This window comes from Ctenocephalides felis, unplaced genomic scaffold (genome assembly GCF_003426905.1).
Source record: "Ctenocephalides felis isolate EL2017-DRISC unplaced genomic scaffold, ASM342690v1 CF-g0.4_SCAFFOLD_01886, whole genome shotgun sequence".
In the NCBI taxonomy this organism is placed as follows: domain Eukaryota; kingdom Metazoa; phylum Arthropoda; class Insecta; order Siphonaptera; family Pulicidae; genus Ctenocephalides; species Ctenocephalides felis.
Genome location: NW_020538040.1, coordinates 172,630,485 through 172,649,505, shown reverse-complemented (window position 1 = coordinate 172,649,505; position 19,021 = coordinate 172,630,485). Strand labels below are relative to the sequence as shown.

Sequence of the window (19,021 nt, the reverse complement as noted above, 5' to 3'; positions counted from 1 at the left end):
TGTCGTATTGATGACCATTTTTTAATTTGATAAAAGATCTCTTAGAGTCATTCTTGAATTCATAATAATTTACAAAATTTACAAATGATATAATATATATATAAGCACAACAAAATATGTTTATATATTCACCTAAATCTTTTAAACAAGCTAAGTATTCTAGGCATGTAAAAATATAAACATATAAATCAACACAAAAACAAACAAAAATTAAAAATAGAATACATGTTGCCTGCAAAATTTGAAATGGTAACCTTACCTTTTATTCATATACATAGAGACACATACATATATATATCTTCCCACGTGTACATTTATAAATGTTTCTAAGCGTGCACAAATTTTATTTTTCCTTCTTGTTCAAAAAATATTTATTTCTAAATTTCATTATGGATCTTCTAATGAAATTCCTTGTATCCAGGAACTTAGATCATTTGTTTCACTACATTCCATCACTAGCTCTTGAGGCTTATGTGAGGATATAAGCATTGGAGCAGCACTTCGACCACTTAAATAGGCCCCATGTACCGTTGAATAAAAATTACTATGAGTATGTTCTCCAGCAAAAAGTAACACAGGTTCTAAGAGAAATTATATAATTAATTAAAACATTCACATTAGCTCAAAATGCAAATATTAAACTTCAAGAGCTATACAGAGTTTTTGAAAATAAAAATTATATTTTTGTAAGCTATTTTACCAAGGCGTGTTTAGGATTAGCATACAAGGGTTGAGCTAAATTTTCTATATCCAGTTGACAAGCTCCGACTGCCATTGCAGTATATGATCCTCTGCTGTAAGGTTGTTTATGCCAACTGGTGCTAATGATGAAAAAATAATTATATTTTATTCTTCATGTAAGAAATTTCAAATGGTTATTAAACTTTCTGTATTTATTTTCCTCATGAAAAAACAATGTATATTTAATCTTAATAATTACTCTATATAATATCAAATTTACTTCAGTAACATAAAGGATCCGCCAAATAACTTTTTTTTTTTTTTTAAACTGTACAAATAGAAACCACTGAATATTTTCAACAATCCTTTCAATTAATAATGGAAAATAATTTCATTCAAATGGCTGCCTTGGCCGGCCATTGTAATAGTTTTAAAAATGTTAAGCCCGTATCACACGACGCTTCCCAGTAAACATGCGATATGGCCACAACATCGTGGCAATATTTTATTTAGGTCGTGTGACATGCGATTCCCATATTCATTTTCCTCGATATTTAATGGATACGGCCGCAAATTTATGTAACTATCGAACAACTATCGAGGTTCGGTCTCTGGCGCACGTGGCGTTCGTGATACATGAAAATCGACGTTGACCCACATATGTTTGTTTATTATGATAAGACCGTCTGACGTAAGGCGTTCACCCCAGTCATGACGTCATTGGCGAATGAAAACGATTCGGTCATGACGTCATACAAAATGGCGACTCAGTTATGACGTAATAGCACCTGAAAGTGATGACGTAATGCAATTAATATTCTTTTCTGTACGAATAAGCATTTATTTACGTGAATAATAAGAAATTTTACAATATTTAAATATTACAAATTAGAATTGTAGTTTTGAAATTATGAAATTTTAACATGAACTATACTAGAAAACTTTTTACAAATTATTCAATCTTAACATATTAATAACAGTATATTTAATGAAAATTGTTGTATATCTAATGAACGTAATTCTATTTTTGGGGCGTGAAGTGTGAAGTGTTGCATAAGTATTCTATCGCCACTTCCTTATACATCAAACAGCCTGCCTATTTTTCATTATTTCATTCTATCGCCAGTTCATTGCATCAAATGCCAGGATACAGATTATGCACATATGACATACTGCCCCAAATTTTGGAAGTTTTCTAAAACAAATTCAAACATAATGTGATTTACTGTATATAATATAATATATATATACAGCTACCATATGTGTAGCTACCTACATGTTCAGTGTACAAATCTCCATCATCTTAAAGTCGCTTTTACATATACATTTTTAACACTGACTGATTTCATTCTATCGCCAGTTCAATACATCAAATGCGAGGATACAGGATATTCATATATGATGTACTTCTTGGAAGTTTTCTAAAACAATTTGAAACATAATGTGTTTTATTGAATCTAATAATATATATACCACTCCATATGTGTAGCAACTTACATATTCAGGAGACAAATCTAAATCGTCTTCGAGTCGCTTTTGCACATACATTTTTTTTAACCTGATTGAATTCATTATATCTTCAGTTCATTATACATCAATACATCAATCAAGTTCATGCATATATGACATACTGTTCCCAATTTTAGAGGTTTTCTAAAACAATTATAAATATAATGTATTTGTTACCAAATAATATATATACAGCAACTATATATGAATCAACTTACATATTAAGAAGATAAATCTCCATTATCTTCAAGTTGCTCCTAAACATACATTATTTGAGCCTGTCTAAAGATCTGTATATTGTTCATCGTTTCATTCCAATTTTGTACGACTTCTGAAATAAATATGAACATGGCATACGTGTTTGCTGTTTATATATATTTGTATAGCTATTATATTTGTAGTGACTTACATATTCAAACAATCATTCTCGATCCGCTTCTCAACCGACTAATTTAAGAGATTTAAGAAGTGAGGTTATGTCGAACACATGGATATGTTAATGTCTTAATTTAGTAAAATAATTATTTTAACCTTGATAAACGATCCTTATTATTGTCCTCAGATTTTGTAAGATATGCTATTTGGTTACCTCCTTTGTCATCTAAAGAAATCGACATAAAATAACGTTTCTTCATCCCAGGATATAATGCACTAAATGGAATTCAAAATCGTGAAGTAATTACATATCTATATAAATAATATATGATATACTTACAGTGTCATTTTTCTACACTTTTCTACAATTATCACTATGAACAAGTTGCTTAACTAAACGAATGTAATTATTATACTAAAGAAAATATAACTTGATGCATGATAAATTCGTGACATTTTGCGCCATTTTGTACGCGGGTTAGGTTAACTTTCGTCAAAGAAACAGTCGGTTCCATCAGTGGCCACGGCGCGCTGATGTAAAGCTTTCTTTGTATGGTCACACACACCAGCACACAACGCACACAACGCAGCGCACGACGCGTTTGCTTCACGCCGTGTGACGTCATTGATTATGCTTTGCATGTGTGCTAACACACACCAGCGCACGACATGTATCTCACATGAAATTCAACGATGTCATTACCCCCGACAGCGCGTGTTTATGTCTCGTGAGACAACTCAATGCGAGCTTTGCGTGTATTGTAACACACACAAGCGCACGCAAGTTTAAAATCCTCTTGTGGCGTAGATTCGATAACCGCATTATAATAACGATGTCGATATTATAGAAGATCACATCGCGTGTTTACTGGGTTGTTTTCTGGGCTAGATAATATGCTTGATTTTGTCGCAGATGTCGGCGCCGAGAAAGCTTGCTTGCTTTGAGTGAAATTTGTTTTAGCTTGCTTGATTTTTGAGTGTGATTTGTCTTGGCTTGCTAGATAATTGAGTGTGATTTGTTTTAGCTTGCTAGATTGTCAAATACGATAAACCACATGACAAAAAACTGCTTCACTACATTTTGTTGTGTGGTTTGTCACATTTGAAAATCTAGCAACTAAAACAAATCACACTCAAAAATCAAGCATGCTATGTAGCCAGCCCAGAAAACAAATGTCATGTGATTCGGGTTTATTCTAGGGTCTATGATCCATCCACAAAATTATTGCATATTCTATTATCTCTTATATGATTTTGAAATTTAAAATACTATTTATAGATACAATGAGAACTTTTTTTTCAAATGAATCAATTTTTTTAAATCAGAATTGTGGACTTGAAGTAAGAACTTTAGTATTTGATGTTATACTCTTGTTTTACTTATGATGTTATAAGGTTCTTCGGAAAGTCACTTCGTTTTTTTACCACCTAGGATTTAAATGTATTTTTTGAACCTGAAATTACACTTGAGCCCTATAATTATCATATGATTTGAAAGGTTATATTTTAAGGTTTGTGTATAGAAAATTCTAATCATATACACAAAGTAGTTTTTGGATGGTGCCACTTTGAATACGAAAAAAATTAAGCAGCATTTTCGACTTTTTTTACTCTTTTGTTATAGAAAAGGTAAAAATACGGCTTAAATCAAAATGCTATTGATTGGTGTGTACGGAAATGACGTATTGATATTACAACAGTGCCAAAACTTGTCCACTAAATTTTATTCCTAGTATTTTGATGTCCAAGAGCATCATGCCCAAAAAGTACGGTTGAAGCTGATAAAGACACGAGAAAGGCATTAGTTGATGCAAACCGGCGAATAACAATACATGCGATCCCCTTGAGTTTAAATTTATCAAATTTAACAGTTCATGACCACTTAAAAGGTTCATGACCACTTAAAAATCCTCCTCGAAGCTCAATATATGGTTCTCATAGAAAGAATCCTTTTATGGACCTGAAAAGTCCTGAAAATGTTCAGGTTTTGAAGCAAATTGTCACTAGAAATGTCAAATTGGAAATAAAGAATACAATACATGTAATTCCCCATGAAACAAACAAGAAGAACATGTTCAAAACAGTTGTAAAGCTGAAATTTGGCAAAGAAATGAGATACAGTATATTTGGTGACATTTTTAAGAAGTTGTTTGTTTTTCTGCTTTTTCAAGGTAACATAATGGTGGATGCATTATGTCATCAGCTGAATAAACCGCATGATGTACTTCAATAGAAAAGGTCAGAATTAACCCACAAGCAAGGTATAGTATTGCGTCATGACGACGCAAGACCTCGCATAAGTTTGATGCATGGCCAAAAGCCTTTACAGCTTGATTGGGACATAATGCCACCTTCACCACATTCTCTTAACCTGCCACCATCAAACCACTATTTGTTCTGGTCACTAAACCAATTTTTAGGCGGTAAAACCTTCACCTCAAATTAGGAGATCAAAAACTACCTTCTTTGATCAGTTGTTTGCCAATAACTGCCAAAAAATTTATGATCTCGGAATTATGTTAATACCAGAAATATGACAAAACATGTTCGATACAATATATAATTTATTAAAGTATTTGTTTATTGTGCGAAAATTACGTGCTAAAATGTCTATAAAAAACGAAGTTACTTTCCAAACAACCCAATATATTATATTTTATCATTTTCAATGTTCATATATGTTATTTTCGTTTTCAAGCCTTGTATAAAATTTTATTCATAATTAACTTGAAAAAATTAGCCCTTATTTGCTCGTTTTTATAATTTTTGTTAATTTTCATGAAATTGAAAATAAAAGTTTGAATTTATTATTGTTAGATACTGTTTTAACCCACCTTTGAAATGTTGTATTTGGCAATTATCTCATTTATAATGTATTGACTCATATAAGCACACTCGTTGTCTTGTGACATAATAAATATCATTTCAGATATCTGATGGGTAGTTATAATATTATTATAAAGTACTTTTCGAAAATCTGGGTCAAAAAATTTAAATCCGCAACAAATATTGCTTTTAGAAAAACCCGAGATCCAAAGTCCAAGATCCAGAACTACATCCACATAAATAAATTACAAATAACAAAAAATGAAGCATTGTGAATCATACTCAGAATAAAGAGAAACCCAATCACTTATTACATATACAATAGCAATATCTACACAATCGTTTGGGTATCCCTTTCATATTAGAAATTGAAAAGAAACTTGCAGAACATTTATTTGAAAAATGTGGTTCCATGAATTTGGTTCTATATCTCAAGACATGTAAGTATATTAAATACAACTTCATATTCATAATCCTTAAATAAAACCCTAATCTATCTCTAAAAACTCATCGTAATATGGTTTTTGTGTTTCCTCTCCACAATTTACTCAATTTATTATTTTGTATTATCAAGAATGTTTTAAACAATTATTTATTAAGGTATTGTACTATTATCATAAGATAGATACACAAAATCAAAATATTCACATTTACTCTTAAGTATTATCTTATATTATTGTGTAAAAGAATCTTTTCAAACAAACAAACCGAAAAAAACTTAGCGAATACTCGCTTAGAAGGTTAAAACAGAAACAGGTTAGAACTGACGTTTGATGAATATAATGTAAACATGTGTACTTTTAGTACATATTTTCTGTGTGCAGATGGCGCAAGCGTAGTAGAACAATCATCTCTTTGGCTGACATAAAATTGCCAGATGTATGTATTGTGCATCTAATATATTTGCAAAACATATCTGTGTTGTACGTGTCTTTGTTGAATATGCTGGTGAGTGCATGGTCGCATTAGAGCCGTGTTTGACACTTTTATTCAAATTTTGTTTGACCTGTTTTGTTTAAGTACGTGTGTTTCAACATGGGCAACTTAGATGATTTTTTTGCTAAAAAAGATCGTAAAAAGTCAAAGACTGTTAAGAAATTTTCGACGGCAGATGAAATAGCGAAAAAAATGGATGATTCCACGAAGAAGTCTGACACAAAAACGAAAAAAGAAAGCGAGGAACCTCAGACTCCCGTCAGAGATGAGGACGAATGGAAAGATTTTGAAGAAGAGAAGAAGGATTACACCGGTCTCAAAATCGGGCATTTGTTAATAAGTGAACCCGAACAATCTCAAAACGCAGCTGATAGCGATTGCGTGTATCACAATAGTGACGGTGAGACTACCGTAAATAATGATAAAGTAGTCGGTCCCTGGAAAAAGATAAGTGAAACTGCTCCTGTTGTAATAGAAGAAAAAGTAGAAAAGCCTGCGCCAGCAAAACCAACTGGTGGCTACGTGCCTCCAGCGCTTAGGAATCAATCATCCTCCAACAGAACAGTCAATAGGAATAAAAGCCGTGCGGCGCCTGATATACACAATGAAGAGTTTTTTCCTACGTTATCATCTAGTAAAAATGAAGTATCAAACGCATGGGTTCGCAAGAAGGAAGGCACTTTTGAAGAAGTTAAACACGGCAATCGAAATGTTCGAAGTGACCAAGGTGGAAATGCACCCTTATCTCTTGGTAATCGCTTCAACACTCTAGCTGATTCCAGCTAGGATAGTGTAAAAATAGAAGCAGAGCTATATATTTTCATTTAGATTACCAAAAAAAAAAAAAACTCGAAAGACTTCAAAACTTTGAACCTATGAATTGCTTATGTCATCTTTGTATTGTGAGAATTGTATTTGTAAATTGCTTGCCTGGATATACTTTATATCCAGACAGTTTTTTTTTTTTTTTTTAGAAATTTCTTATTAAAATGATTGTACATATTTATTAATAATATCTACCAAAATTGAATGGTGTGTTAATATGGTTTTGCCATGGTATTTTTGATAATTTTTTTTATTTAGTTATATTACTTTGTATTATTTTGGTTTTATCTGTGGATAGGCAATTCATTGCTTTATATTTACATAACTTGTAGATGTAATAATTTACTATTTGTTACTTGATTTGTATTTCTGTACATGGACCTGTGAATATATAAATTATTTTTAAAATACAAAATGTTTTCATTAGTATAAAATAAATTATGAGAAAATTTGCGTTTAACTACATCTTTGATAAATTTATCTGTTGTGCAAATTGATATACAAAATTATAAGTCAGTTCATAAAATATCTTTTATTGCCATTACAATTATTTGTAAAATTATGCAAGACATGCTTTTACGTCTTCATTATATTACAAAAGCATAAGGACCAAATTTGCCATATTTCAGTGTTCACAAATTATTGTAATTTTTTTTTTATTAAACGTTCCTATTGTTAAAGTTCATATTTTTATAAAATTATGTTGCAATTTTAACTTGAAAATTGAGTGCAAAAATACATTACTTTTTATAACTAAGGCCTTTGTCACATGTCACACAATATATTTGGTTTTATCTTTCAGTTGTTCAATTTATTTTGCATTTAAATACAAGAGTAACGATGGCCGGCCGGTATGAATTTATTTGAATACCATGCCCAAAAGCGATAAAATCACCAAATCGCGCACCATTGGAGCTCAGGCTAATGACCTCAAATAAAAGTAAATAAGTTATAATAATGTTACAATAAATATCTTATATATAAATCTAATGCTAAAAATAATAAATAAATTCATTATTGCATATTATACAAATATACATACTTATTGTTTATTTTATGCAAACAGCAACAACAAAACAAAATGACTAGAATTATACACAGGAGCATAAATAAATATTTAACTACATACATAATACTATGATAACAAAGCCAGAAGCGCAACTGGTTCAATCAGTCATGTAGCATTTGCCACTTGTTAAATATATCAAATATATTTTAAAGTATCATAAATGTATTTTTGATTTCAAGGCTTTAATGTCTTATTTTAATAAAAGTGCATTTTCAATCCTTGCAATCACAAACATTTTTACAGCGGTTATCACATTCACTGGGTCCATTAAAATCAGTTTCAATTTCATCATCATCAGCATATTGTATATCGTCTAACCACTTGCTATCATTTGTTTTTTTGCAAGTTTGCTCTTTTACTGGAATATTTTGTGATGTTACTTGATGAGCATGGATTAAATCCACGTTTTTTAATTTATCTTTCAAAGTTACTTCCTTAACTAGAACTTCTTGATTATTTTCCCATATATTGGAATCTAGTTCAATTTTTGAATCGACATTTTTATTTAGAATATCATTGTATTTTCTAATAGTATTATGATTTTTAACTAGTGCATCTTCATCAGGCGACTCTTTGTTACTGCCAGGACTAATAGGATAGTTTCTTGGAAGTATATCTTCAACTAATTCTCTTGAATCGCCATTTGTTAGAGGCGGTATCCAAACTAAAAACGCTGGGTCCATCCCCAGATAGGAACCTGGAATGGCTCCAGCATTTATTACATTATAATCATAATAGTCCATTTCCATTTCTAAATCTGCATTAGAAAGAGATAATTCTGATCCTGGATCTGATAAAACCTTTTCTCGATTTATTTTTTCTTTATTTTCTTTGTGATTCATAGATCTAATTTTTGCCACACTAATACTCCCTGCACTTGGTGAATAGTAGCCCTAAAAAATAGGTATTTTTCGGTATATAAACAAATTTCAAGGCCAAAATATAGATATTTTATCAATTTTGACGAATAAATATGCAAAATAAGAAAAATCTTTTTTTTCCTTATAGCTATTTTTGGCTATTTCTAGTGCACAAGTAGATTATAATATTCTATGTAAAATTTGTACACTTGCGCTAGTAAAATAAATGAACGGTGAAATAAAAATTATAATACCAAATTCTTTACATGGAATAAATAAGCTTTTATGCAGTGCTCAGAAAAAGAAATCCATATCAAAAATATTTATTTATTTTCGACGCTTTGAAACTGGTAAATTCAATCTGTTAACTATGCAGTATATATTAGAAAATAGAAAAAAAAAAAATGCTTTCAACATTAATAAATATAATTTAAAAAGATTGAATGAATATACTATATAAATTTATACTTCCATATTTTTTTAATTATTATTATATTTTTATTATTAATAATTTGTTTTATATGATTTATATCCGTCTCAAGGCAATTTATTTTCTCATAATCATTTCAAATTCAGATGTGAATTCATTTTAGAAAAAAAAAACGATAAGTATGAAAAGTTCGATACTAATTATTAAAGATTTTGGAAATAATAAAAATGTTTTAACTTATTAGATATAACATTGTAAAATATCAATGACTCGCTATTTGCTAATATTAATGATGTACTTGGGATTCAAGTTTATTGACTAACAGGGGTAAATCTATGGAGATTCATAAATGTTCAATCTACAGATTTAAATGGCGTTTAACTCAGCTCATGTACCTGCCCTTGTGTAAATTCCATTTTCACCATATATGGCTTATTATACAATAGAAATAATAGCACAAAAAACATAATATGATTATAATCATCATACCGAAATTAGCAATAATTAAAACTAAACACTTACAGATGTCAATTTTACTTCTAAAACTTTGTCAGAGGTTCGGATTATTTCATTATCATTGTGTGATTCCTCCTGATAAACTTTTGGGCTTTCATTTGTTATCATTACTTCATTTTTCACACATGTCTGTGGCGTATATCTTTCTGTAGTGTTTAATTCTTTCTCGGCACTAAAAAATTAAAATTAAATTAAATTATCAATATCAAATATGAAATAATAATTTGTGCTAATGATATTAAGTTCAATATTAAGGGCATTTCATTCTAATGGTGATGGAAATTAAATATACAAATATTATTCAAAAGACTGTAATACTACAAAAAAAAACTATCGAGATAACTATATATAACATCTATAATTATATCACAATTTTAACAAATAAATATTGTATTTTTTATCAAATATTTTATATAAGACTGTTATATGACAATTATAATATGATTATAATATGAATTTTTCAATATACATATTACTAACCTAGTTGTCTGTAAGCTATTAGTTGGGGAAGATTTTTCAGTATGTAATTCAAAGTTGTTTTTTGAGATATCTCTAGGTTTGAGACGAACTAATGATATCACTTCAGAGAGTAAAGTACCATTTGAAATAGATCTTCCCTGAAGTGACAGCAATTCTTCTGATCCAGGAGTGTCGACTAAAGACTCAAGATCTTCTGCCAATTCATATTTTCTGTATCGCAATAAATACTGCGATCCAAGTATTCCACTGAGAAAAAGAATCAAACCAATAAAAGCAAATGCTGTTATATATGCTAATGAAAATTTATCCTTAAAGTTGATGGCAAATTGATCTGTTGAAGTATTGTTTCGATTTATTTTGGGGGCAACTGCAAAAATATTAAATAATATGAGAAATAAAAATAACTATCTTACCTATTTGAGATTTATTTATTTACCTATTTGAGTTGCATATGCCATGATCTCAGAAGGGCATTTTCTTAAAGATGTTAGTTGTTCATTAGAATTAAATTCTATAAGCATATATATACCAGTGGATACGTATTCCACAGATGGATTATGCCCACGCGGATACTGGGAATACTCTAGATGTCCAAGAAGCGACGAAGAAAGACTTTCACCATCGCGCATCTTTATCCATTGTGAAACACAAGGCAACTGATAGTACACTATTTTGAATGTGACGATATGTCCTGGTTCAGCCTAAGTATAATATGTCGTTCATCAAATTTGAGAAATAAAAATGTGACAAAAAATTAAAACGAATATTTTATTATAATTATAACTATTAATAGTTATCAACCATACAAATTCAGGCACTAAAAAAGCAATAAAAATGTGGCATGTGGCAATTCATTAAATGAATGATAACTTCATATTTATTATTTTAACGATTTTGTCTAATTGTAAGCCATAATATGAGCTGTTTGATAGAATATAAATTTTCTATACCTGTAAAAGCCAAAAGGCGCGCCCTGGGCAGCTTTCTGATGAAGTTGCAATGAGACTTTTAGCGGTAAATCGACTTAAATGCAATACACAACCGCATCTACACAAAGGGTCCATTTCTCCGATAGTTTCTCCGCGTTCTGCCATCGCAACGAGCGTGCCGCCGTAAAGACATTGCCAGCGATCAATAGGACTGGTGCCACATACTTCCGTGTCCACTGAATCTCCCTGTAATAATATTATGAAAACTAGCTGTAAGTGGAATTCTGTCTTAAGGCAATTAGAGCATCGTGCCTTAAGGCAAATTGCTGGAACTTCCCGTACCAAAAATTATTATTTTTTTTAAAAACGATTAACATTTTTGAAAAAAAATTACTTCGAAAAAATAAGATTTTTGAGAAACTATAAATTTGACGAAAAATTTCTTTTTTTTGAAAAAAAAATTATTTAATTTTTTTTTTTTTAAATCTTTTTTTTTTGAAAAAAAAATGTTTTCTTTATTTTGACATATGTTGGAAGATCTGAACTTTTTTTCAAAGCAATCGTACTGCTTTAAACGCATAGAGACAAAATATAAAGCGCGTAAGCGCCGCGTCGCTGTCTAACGGGTAAACATTGGTACGGAACCCATAGGAATGTAAACAAAATTTATACTTATTGTTAAAATCTCTATAAAATATCTGATAATTTGATGTGCATATGTCTAATGATCATATTTGACCGACAAAGGGCATTTTTTTTTACTTTTTTCGTTATATCTCCGAAACCGCTAAACCTGCCCTTATAAAAATTTGATCAAATCTTCATCTTGTCAATACAAGTAAAATGTTTTTTGAATTATTAAAATCGGACACTCCGTTCTATTAAAAACTGAGGTACCGTTTTTGGCACTTTTTGCCCCATATCTTCGGAACGGCTAGACCTACCTCCGCCAAAAACTAATCCGCACGTCTCCTTATCAATACGGATCGAATGTTTTTTAAATTATTCAAATTGCTTCATCCGTGTTCCCGAAATCGTCGACGAAAATTTGTATCCGCACACACATACATACTACGCACACACACACACACACACACACACACACACATACATCCATTTTTTCTAAGGTATGCCAAAATATTCAGAAACCTCTGAAACGTAAAGATATATAAAAAATTTCATTTTCGATTTTTTTGCGATTACTATAACTTACCCTAAGGGAAGTTAAAAAAGATAGAAAAACATCGCAGGTCATAAACAACTATGCAACAACTTTTTTAACTTCCCGAAAGAGTTATAATTATATGTTTTTTCCACGTTTTGAGTAATGAATCGCATGAGCCCAAAGTTTGAAAAAGTATGTGTGAGTATGTGAGCCGATTTTTATTCTTTCGTCAAAGTTTTCTCAAAAACGACGACGAACAGCTAAGCCGTTATTTTGTAATTACTTAGCAGAATTTTTTTACTACACGTTTTAGCCCACAATCTTGAATCGATTTTGAAAATTCAAGAACTGTTTTAAAGATATTGGTTGGAAAACGCGCTGATTAGTTTTAAGTATCGGCTGGGCCATTTCTTCGTAATTAAATGCTGAATTTTTTGCCATATTTTATGAAATCTTGTAAACCATAGATTTTACGGCTGAATTGTACTTTTTTTAAGTTTAGAATTCGCTTGGAGCGATTCTAATCAGAATGTTGTATGTGTCTACTGACTACAGTTGACGTCCACACTTGAATATAATATTTAAATAAAATGAAATGTGTTAAACGAATTAAATTAATTGATACAATTTGAAAGACATCAAATGGAAATGGTATTAATTATTATTTAGTAAAAGCGAAAAATGTATTTTCGAAATGAACATTTAAATATTTTAGCTGAATCTCAATTCTTGTTGATTAATTTTATTATGTGTACGTATCGGGAAGTTCATGCAGCTTGGCAAAACGCTATACCTACAACTAGTTAATATTAGGGATTTAATAGACCAATTAATTACCTCACAAAATGCCGCTCCATATCTAGGAGAAGGATCATTGCAAACTCGATACCTTGTTCTAATGCCGGAACCGCAACTCTCGCTGCAAGGGGTCCAAGCACTCCAGGGTCCCCAGCCACCAGCTGGCATAGTGGGTAATGTAGGCAAACATACCATCCGCACATCCACTACGGCACCGGTTATAGCGCGGCTCACATATACGAAACAATATTCTACATACCGTTCACTAAACAATTCACAATCAAATCTCATACTATGTCGTCCTTTAGTCACACGTTTTTCAGTTACGTAATGCAAGGTAGTCGGCGGTGCCAAAGATGCAACGTCCGCTCGGCGTTTCGCGTACACGCGAATTCGATCGCCATCACTTAATATACACGAGGGATACTGGAAGAGAACTCCGATGCCATTTTCATTCATACTATCGCAGGGAAAAATACTTTTTGCATGGACATCGAATACAAAACGATCGCTCCAGTCAACCTAAATCGAACAATACAATGTTATTGTATAACAAAAACTTTATACTAAATTATATTTCTAGATGTTATATTTTATGTCATTTGCACACCCTCATATACCATATTCTATTAGTATCTACGCCACTAGGATATAAATAAGAATTCTATTCTAGACGAAGATACCAGAAGAAAATTTAAAAAATAGGCTGGTTGGGCCCAGGCTCACTCTTGGCAATCAGCGGTTATACAAGAAGCTAAATTAATTAATTAAAAAAAATCATACCTTACTTAGTTACCATACACTGATAAATTCTGTTTTTACAAAGTGTTTTTGTTTATGTCCTAAAGACTTGAAGTGTTTTCATTACTCGAAAACAACTTCGATGCAAGGCAAAGAAATTCATAACCATATGTTTGACGAAGTCAAATTGAGGGAAAACACCACTTTAAATTTTTCATTAATTCGAATACTCACCAATCATTCAGAAACCAATATTTTTAGAAATCCTCTACGTATTTTCCCAGCTATAAACATGTATTACAATACAAGTGTTTTTTTTCTAGATTCAGTAAAATAAATAAAAAAAATGGTTTTTAAAAAAACTTTTTCGTTTTTTATTACTTTTTGGAAATTTGTTCAAAACTTATATATTATACGTACATGTGTGTGTTCTTCCGATTAAGTATATCAAGCTTCATTCTGGTTTCGAATCTATTATTTACTTTTCGATTTAAAAAATAATTTTCTGGGGCAAATGCAAAGAAAAATGTTTCCTCATAGTTTAACAAATGAAAACTGTGATATTAATATTTGTGCAGTAACTTAAACAGTTGAGCAAGTTTGAAGTATATTCAAAACCAAAATGTGCTATGTTTCTATAAAACTTTGTTCATTCCATAAACATTGTTTCAATAATAATTTAAAGAGTGGTGTTTTTGGTACTATAGTACTTATTTTTTAACAAAAACTTTTGTCTTGTTAATGGAATAAACAATGTTAACTGTTGATGTTTCTTAAATTTTTCGTTTAATACAATCATGCAAATATGTATATGTATAAAAGCAACACAACATATGCAGGCTATTCGTCAATAAAAAGTGTTAAAAGAAAAACATTCATTCCTTTGTAAACTCTGAACTGTAGAAGACATAATGTCTCTTTCGCAAGATGACATTATGTCTTCTACTATACTTTCTGATTGAAATTTTTTTTTAGTTATGTGTTGATTTTTCTATAAAGTTGTACTAATAATTTTAGTGTTTTAAGTTAACAATATAGTCCTGGTTGATTTGCTGAATGATGACAAACCAAGTCTCAAAACATTTAAATAATAAAGAATTTTTTTCTTTTAACTTTTTTTTAATTCAATGAGTGTGGTACTAATTATATATATATATATATATATATATATATTGTTTGAATTGCGTCCTATCTAAACGTTAATATTAAGAGCTAAAACTTTCAGAGAATTGTTTTTTATCAATTTGGAACCATTTGAGCCCCTGAGAGCAAGAAAATTCAAAAATGACCATTTTAAGGACCACCCTAATATATATATATATATATATATATATATATATATATATATATTGATTGTTTCTTTTCCGAACAGTAAATCCATAATAAAAACAATTTGTTTTTGAAGATGTTTAATACGACGTTTCGAACTAGGTACGTTCCATCATCATGTTTATTCTGTCATATTAAGAATAACATTGACAGAATAAACCTGATGATGGAACGTACCTAGTTCCGAAACGTCGTATTAAACATTTCAAAAACAAATTGTTTTTTATATTGGATTACTGTTCGAAAAGAAACAATCAATATATTGAAAAAATCCAGGACTTATCTATGAATATATATATATATATATATATATATATATATATATATATATATTACAACAATGAAATGAATTTACCTTGACAATAGTTGATGCTAAAATTATTTTTTTCGTAAGATCATCCTTCAATTGTATTCCATAGTAACCAGCTTGACCAAACAACTGACAAGTAAGCTCTGTTTTATATGACACTATATCTCGCTTTCGCAGAGTTTGGGAATAGATTTTGTGATGACCATTAGTTGAACTTTCACTATTACAATAGGTATCTTCGCCACAAAATATCAGAATCAAAACTAACAAATTTTCATCTGATTCATCACTACAATTATCTGGAGCTTTAAAATGTACTAGTACAGGCTTATCAGGATATGTAGTGAATGTTGTAGGAGAAACAATCAAATCAATACTTGGTGTAATAACATTTAATTCTTTGCAAACCCGTGTTCCATTATCAGTATGCACAATCAAACTGTATAATCCTTTGTAAGGAAAATATTTACAAGATAATTTCACACTTGCTATGTCATCTGTTATCTGTACATTTGCATCAGAAGGCACTAATTGAATTATTGGAGAATATGTTGTCACAGATGATTTATATTCAATTTTCAATTCTTGAGGTATATTTTCTGTAGGCATGATTCCATAAATTCGAATAAATAAGTAATTATGATCAGTAGCTATATGATATGAAGACGGCAATTCTAGTGACAACTCCGATGCAAAAATGCATTTGGCAAAAATCAATGCCCATGCTCTCCAATGAAACACTTGCATTTTAAAAACAATATTTGTGGAAGATCAAATGACAATTTCAGTGACCTGTAATTTGCTTTTATGAGCACAACAATTTCAATCTTATTACAGATTACAATATAGTATTTTTCAAATACAAAATCATAATAAAATATTACTGAAACAAAAAAATTTAAATAATTAAAATCAAAATAAATTATTTTGTATAATTTTCACAATACTAAGTTTAATGGAAGACAATAATAAAATGAACAATAATAAAATTAAATTGAACTAATATATCATTGAATAAAAAATTGACATTTGTAAAATAAACTTTATTTCTACAAATATATACAAAATTATAAATACATAACATAATTAAACTTAAAAAAAAAATTACATAGAAAATCTATAGAAAATAATAGTCAAATTAAAATTAAACTGTTCATGCTATAAACGTAAAGTTAACCTTAATGATTTTTATCAGTTCATTAACCTCCTATTATGCATAAAAAATAACATATTAGCACATGCGTTTTAATTTAAACTTAATTGGGTTTATCAACATAATTCAAATATTTCCTCAAACATGACTCAGCTTATACCTCTATAACATAAAATCCAGTTTACTCTGATTCTTCCATTATCCTTCATTATAAGTAGTAAAAACTAATTATGAACTGATGCAATCTGAAACAATTGTTTAAAAAGCTACAAAAACACTGAATACACTAATAAATGTTTAAAAGCACTTTAGATAACAAGACAATGTAGTCCAAAAACTAAAACATTAATAATTTTCAAAGCTAACATGACAATCATATGACAATCATTCATAAACAATTCGTTCAGAACTGCCAACTTACTGATGTGACACGAAGTATTTATGCTAGAAAAAGAAAATATTAGAAGATTTTTAGCTAAAAATAAAAAAAACTGAGCAAACTGAACTGTAATACTGTAAAATATAATTACAGCAAGTTTATAAATTTTAAAAATCGTATTTTATAAATATCAGTTTTCTTTTTGCTACGTATTTTAAAAATGCAAAACGAATGTTTGGATAATTATGCTCCGTTTCAAATTATTACGCTTAGAATACATAACTATAAATATTACCTTTGATTTTCCATTTAAGGATATTTCTATCTAATTATTTTATTAATATTTATATTTTACCGCGTCTATAATTTAATATTGGTATGACACTTTCGTTCGGCTTTCTTCGCCAAGTATCGTTTTATCAATAAGTTCGCACTTGTGTCTATGTTGGCTTTAGTAAATGGTTCTTGTACCGATATATCGTGCCACAACCCAAGTTGACCAATCATAAGTCGAACAGCAGGAAATCGTGTCCTACGTCTCTTTCGCACGTTTGCATATAACCAGCGAATAGCAAGAAGTCTACGTCAGGGTTCATTATTCAGTTCGGGCTATTTAGTTAATATAGGATTCGTTGGTAAGTGATCGGAAAGATATTATAAAACTTGTTATCTTAAAATATTTGTGTTTTACTAAACCATCGAGAGTTACAAGGTGCGATATTAATTCATGTTCGACGAATTTAAGTGTGGAAAATTAAATTTTAGTGCAATTTTACGTCGGCTATATATTATCTCCATTTTTATTTCGGTAGATCAACAAATACTAAATAAAAATATTATAGTGCTATAAAAACTTCCTTAATAGTCACGAGATTACATTTTAAATTTGAAGATAAGAGAAACATGAAATTTCCTCTTTTTTGCATGATTACTACAATTACGTAACTCGTAGTTCGTACCTTCTCAAACAATTCATAGCTTCAAATATTTAGTACTATTTAGTATAAGTGAAGTGTTTTCATGTAATTAATGGCTCTTTACGATTTCAGTTTCTAGAACCACAACAAATTAAAACACACCAAGATGTTCTCAGCAGCAAAATTCATCGCCCCAGTCGCCAAATCCGCAGTAAGCTATTAATATTTATTGTTACTTATATTACATAACCAATAATTTTATTATATAATAATTTTCGTGATCAAATTTTTAAAATTAGTGTACTTGCATGTCTTACATAATCCATCAAATATCACATTTCCATTGAACTTGCACAATTATCAAATAATTTCAGCCTTTCATCTGTGTATATTTTATTGAGTATAAATTCAACATTTTTTTTTTTAGTTTGTCAATGGATCAAAGGCATATCTGCGACCAATCTCAAGTGCAGTATTGACTCAAAGCTCTACTATCAATGTATACTGCAGCCGCTCAATCTAGCATTTTACCACAAGTTCGTTGTCTGCAAAACTACAGCAGTAACGAAAGACATTGATTCAGCAGCTAATTTATTGGTGCTGGAGCAGCCACCGTAGGAGTAGCAGGATCAGGTCAGAAAATGAAGAATAAAAAAGAAAACTAACAAATGTTTACAAATGACTTACATAAATTATTTACAGGAGCTGGTATTGGTTCAGTCTTTGGATCATTAATCATTGGTTATGCACGTAATCCATCCCTTAAAACAACAACTATTTCTCATATGCCATT

The 19,021-nt window shown here is 30.1% G+C and overlaps 3 protein-coding genes and 1 pseudogene across 3 annotated transcripts; 2 read left to right on the top strand and 2 right to left on the bottom strand.

Annotated features, from left to right (window-relative positions):
- Positions 1-235: 235 nt before the first annotated feature.
- Positions 236-6,139, bottom strand: LOC113377269 (peroxisomal N(1)-acetyl-spermine/spermidine oxidase-like). Its single transcript, XM_026617524.1, has 4 exons — positions 6,100-6,139; positions 5,400-5,617; positions 701-821; positions 236-579 (listed from the first exon to the last, which is right to left on the bottom strand). Exons 3-4 carry the CDS (start codon positions 773-775, stop codon positions 388-390), a joined length of 267 nt encoding a protein of 88 aa, XP_026473309.1. The 5' UTR covers positions 776-821; positions 5,400-5,617; positions 6,100-6,139; the 3' UTR covers positions 236-387.
- A 145-nt stretch (positions 6,140-6,284) lies between these two features.
- On the top strand, positions 6,285-7,175 carry LOC113377197 (protein CDV3 homolog). The gene has a single exon (XM_026617426.1). It carries the CDS (start codon positions 6,427-6,429, stop codon positions 7,111-7,113), a length of 687 nt encoding a protein of 228 aa, XP_026473211.1. The 5' UTR covers positions 6,285-6,426; the 3' UTR covers positions 7,114-7,175.
- A 1,258-nt stretch (positions 7,176-8,433) lies between these two features.
- LOC113376277 lies at positions 8,434-16,388 on the bottom strand. The gene is made up of 7 exons (XM_026616183.1): positions 15,825-16,388; positions 13,439-13,921; positions 11,458-11,682; positions 10,944-11,208; positions 10,508-10,874; positions 10,034-10,199; positions 8,434-9,114 (listed from the first exon to the last, which is right to left on the bottom strand). The coding sequence occupies exons 1-7, from the start codon at positions 16,386-16,388 to the stop codon at positions 8,434-8,436; spliced, it is 2,751 nt and encodes a 916-aa protein (XP_026471968.1).
- Positions 16,389-17,729: 1,341 nt separating this feature from the next.
- LOC113376276 overlaps positions 17,730-19,021 on the top strand; it is a 3,158-nt pseudogene continuing 1,866 nt past the window's right edge.

Bases quoted from the DNA above. Each gene is read 5' to 3' on its own strand.
- LOC113377269 (XM_026617524.1), bottom strand. From the start codon at position 775: ATGGCAGTCGGAGCTTGTCAACTGGATATAGAAAATTTAGCTCAACCC. The intron at 580-700 runs GTAAAATAGCTT...TTTCTCTTAGAA, and splicing joins CTAATCCTAAACACGCCTTG to CCTGTGTTACTTTTTGCTGG.
- LOC113376277 (XM_026616183.1), bottom strand. From the start codon at position 16,388: ATGCCTACAGAAAATATACCTCAAGAATTGAAAATTGAATATAAATCA. The intron at 13,922-15,824 runs GTAAATTCATTT...TGTTCGATTTAG, and splicing joins TAGCATCAACTATTGTCAAG to GTTGACTGGAGCGATCGTTT. The intron at 9,115-10,033 runs GTAAGTGTTTAG...CCTATTTTTTAG, and splicing joins TAGAAGTAAAATTGACATCT to GGCTACTATTCACCAAGTGC.
- LOC113377197 (XM_026617426.1), top strand. From the start codon at position 6,427: ATGGGCAACTTAGATGATTTTTTTGCTAAAAAAGATCGTAAAAAGTCA.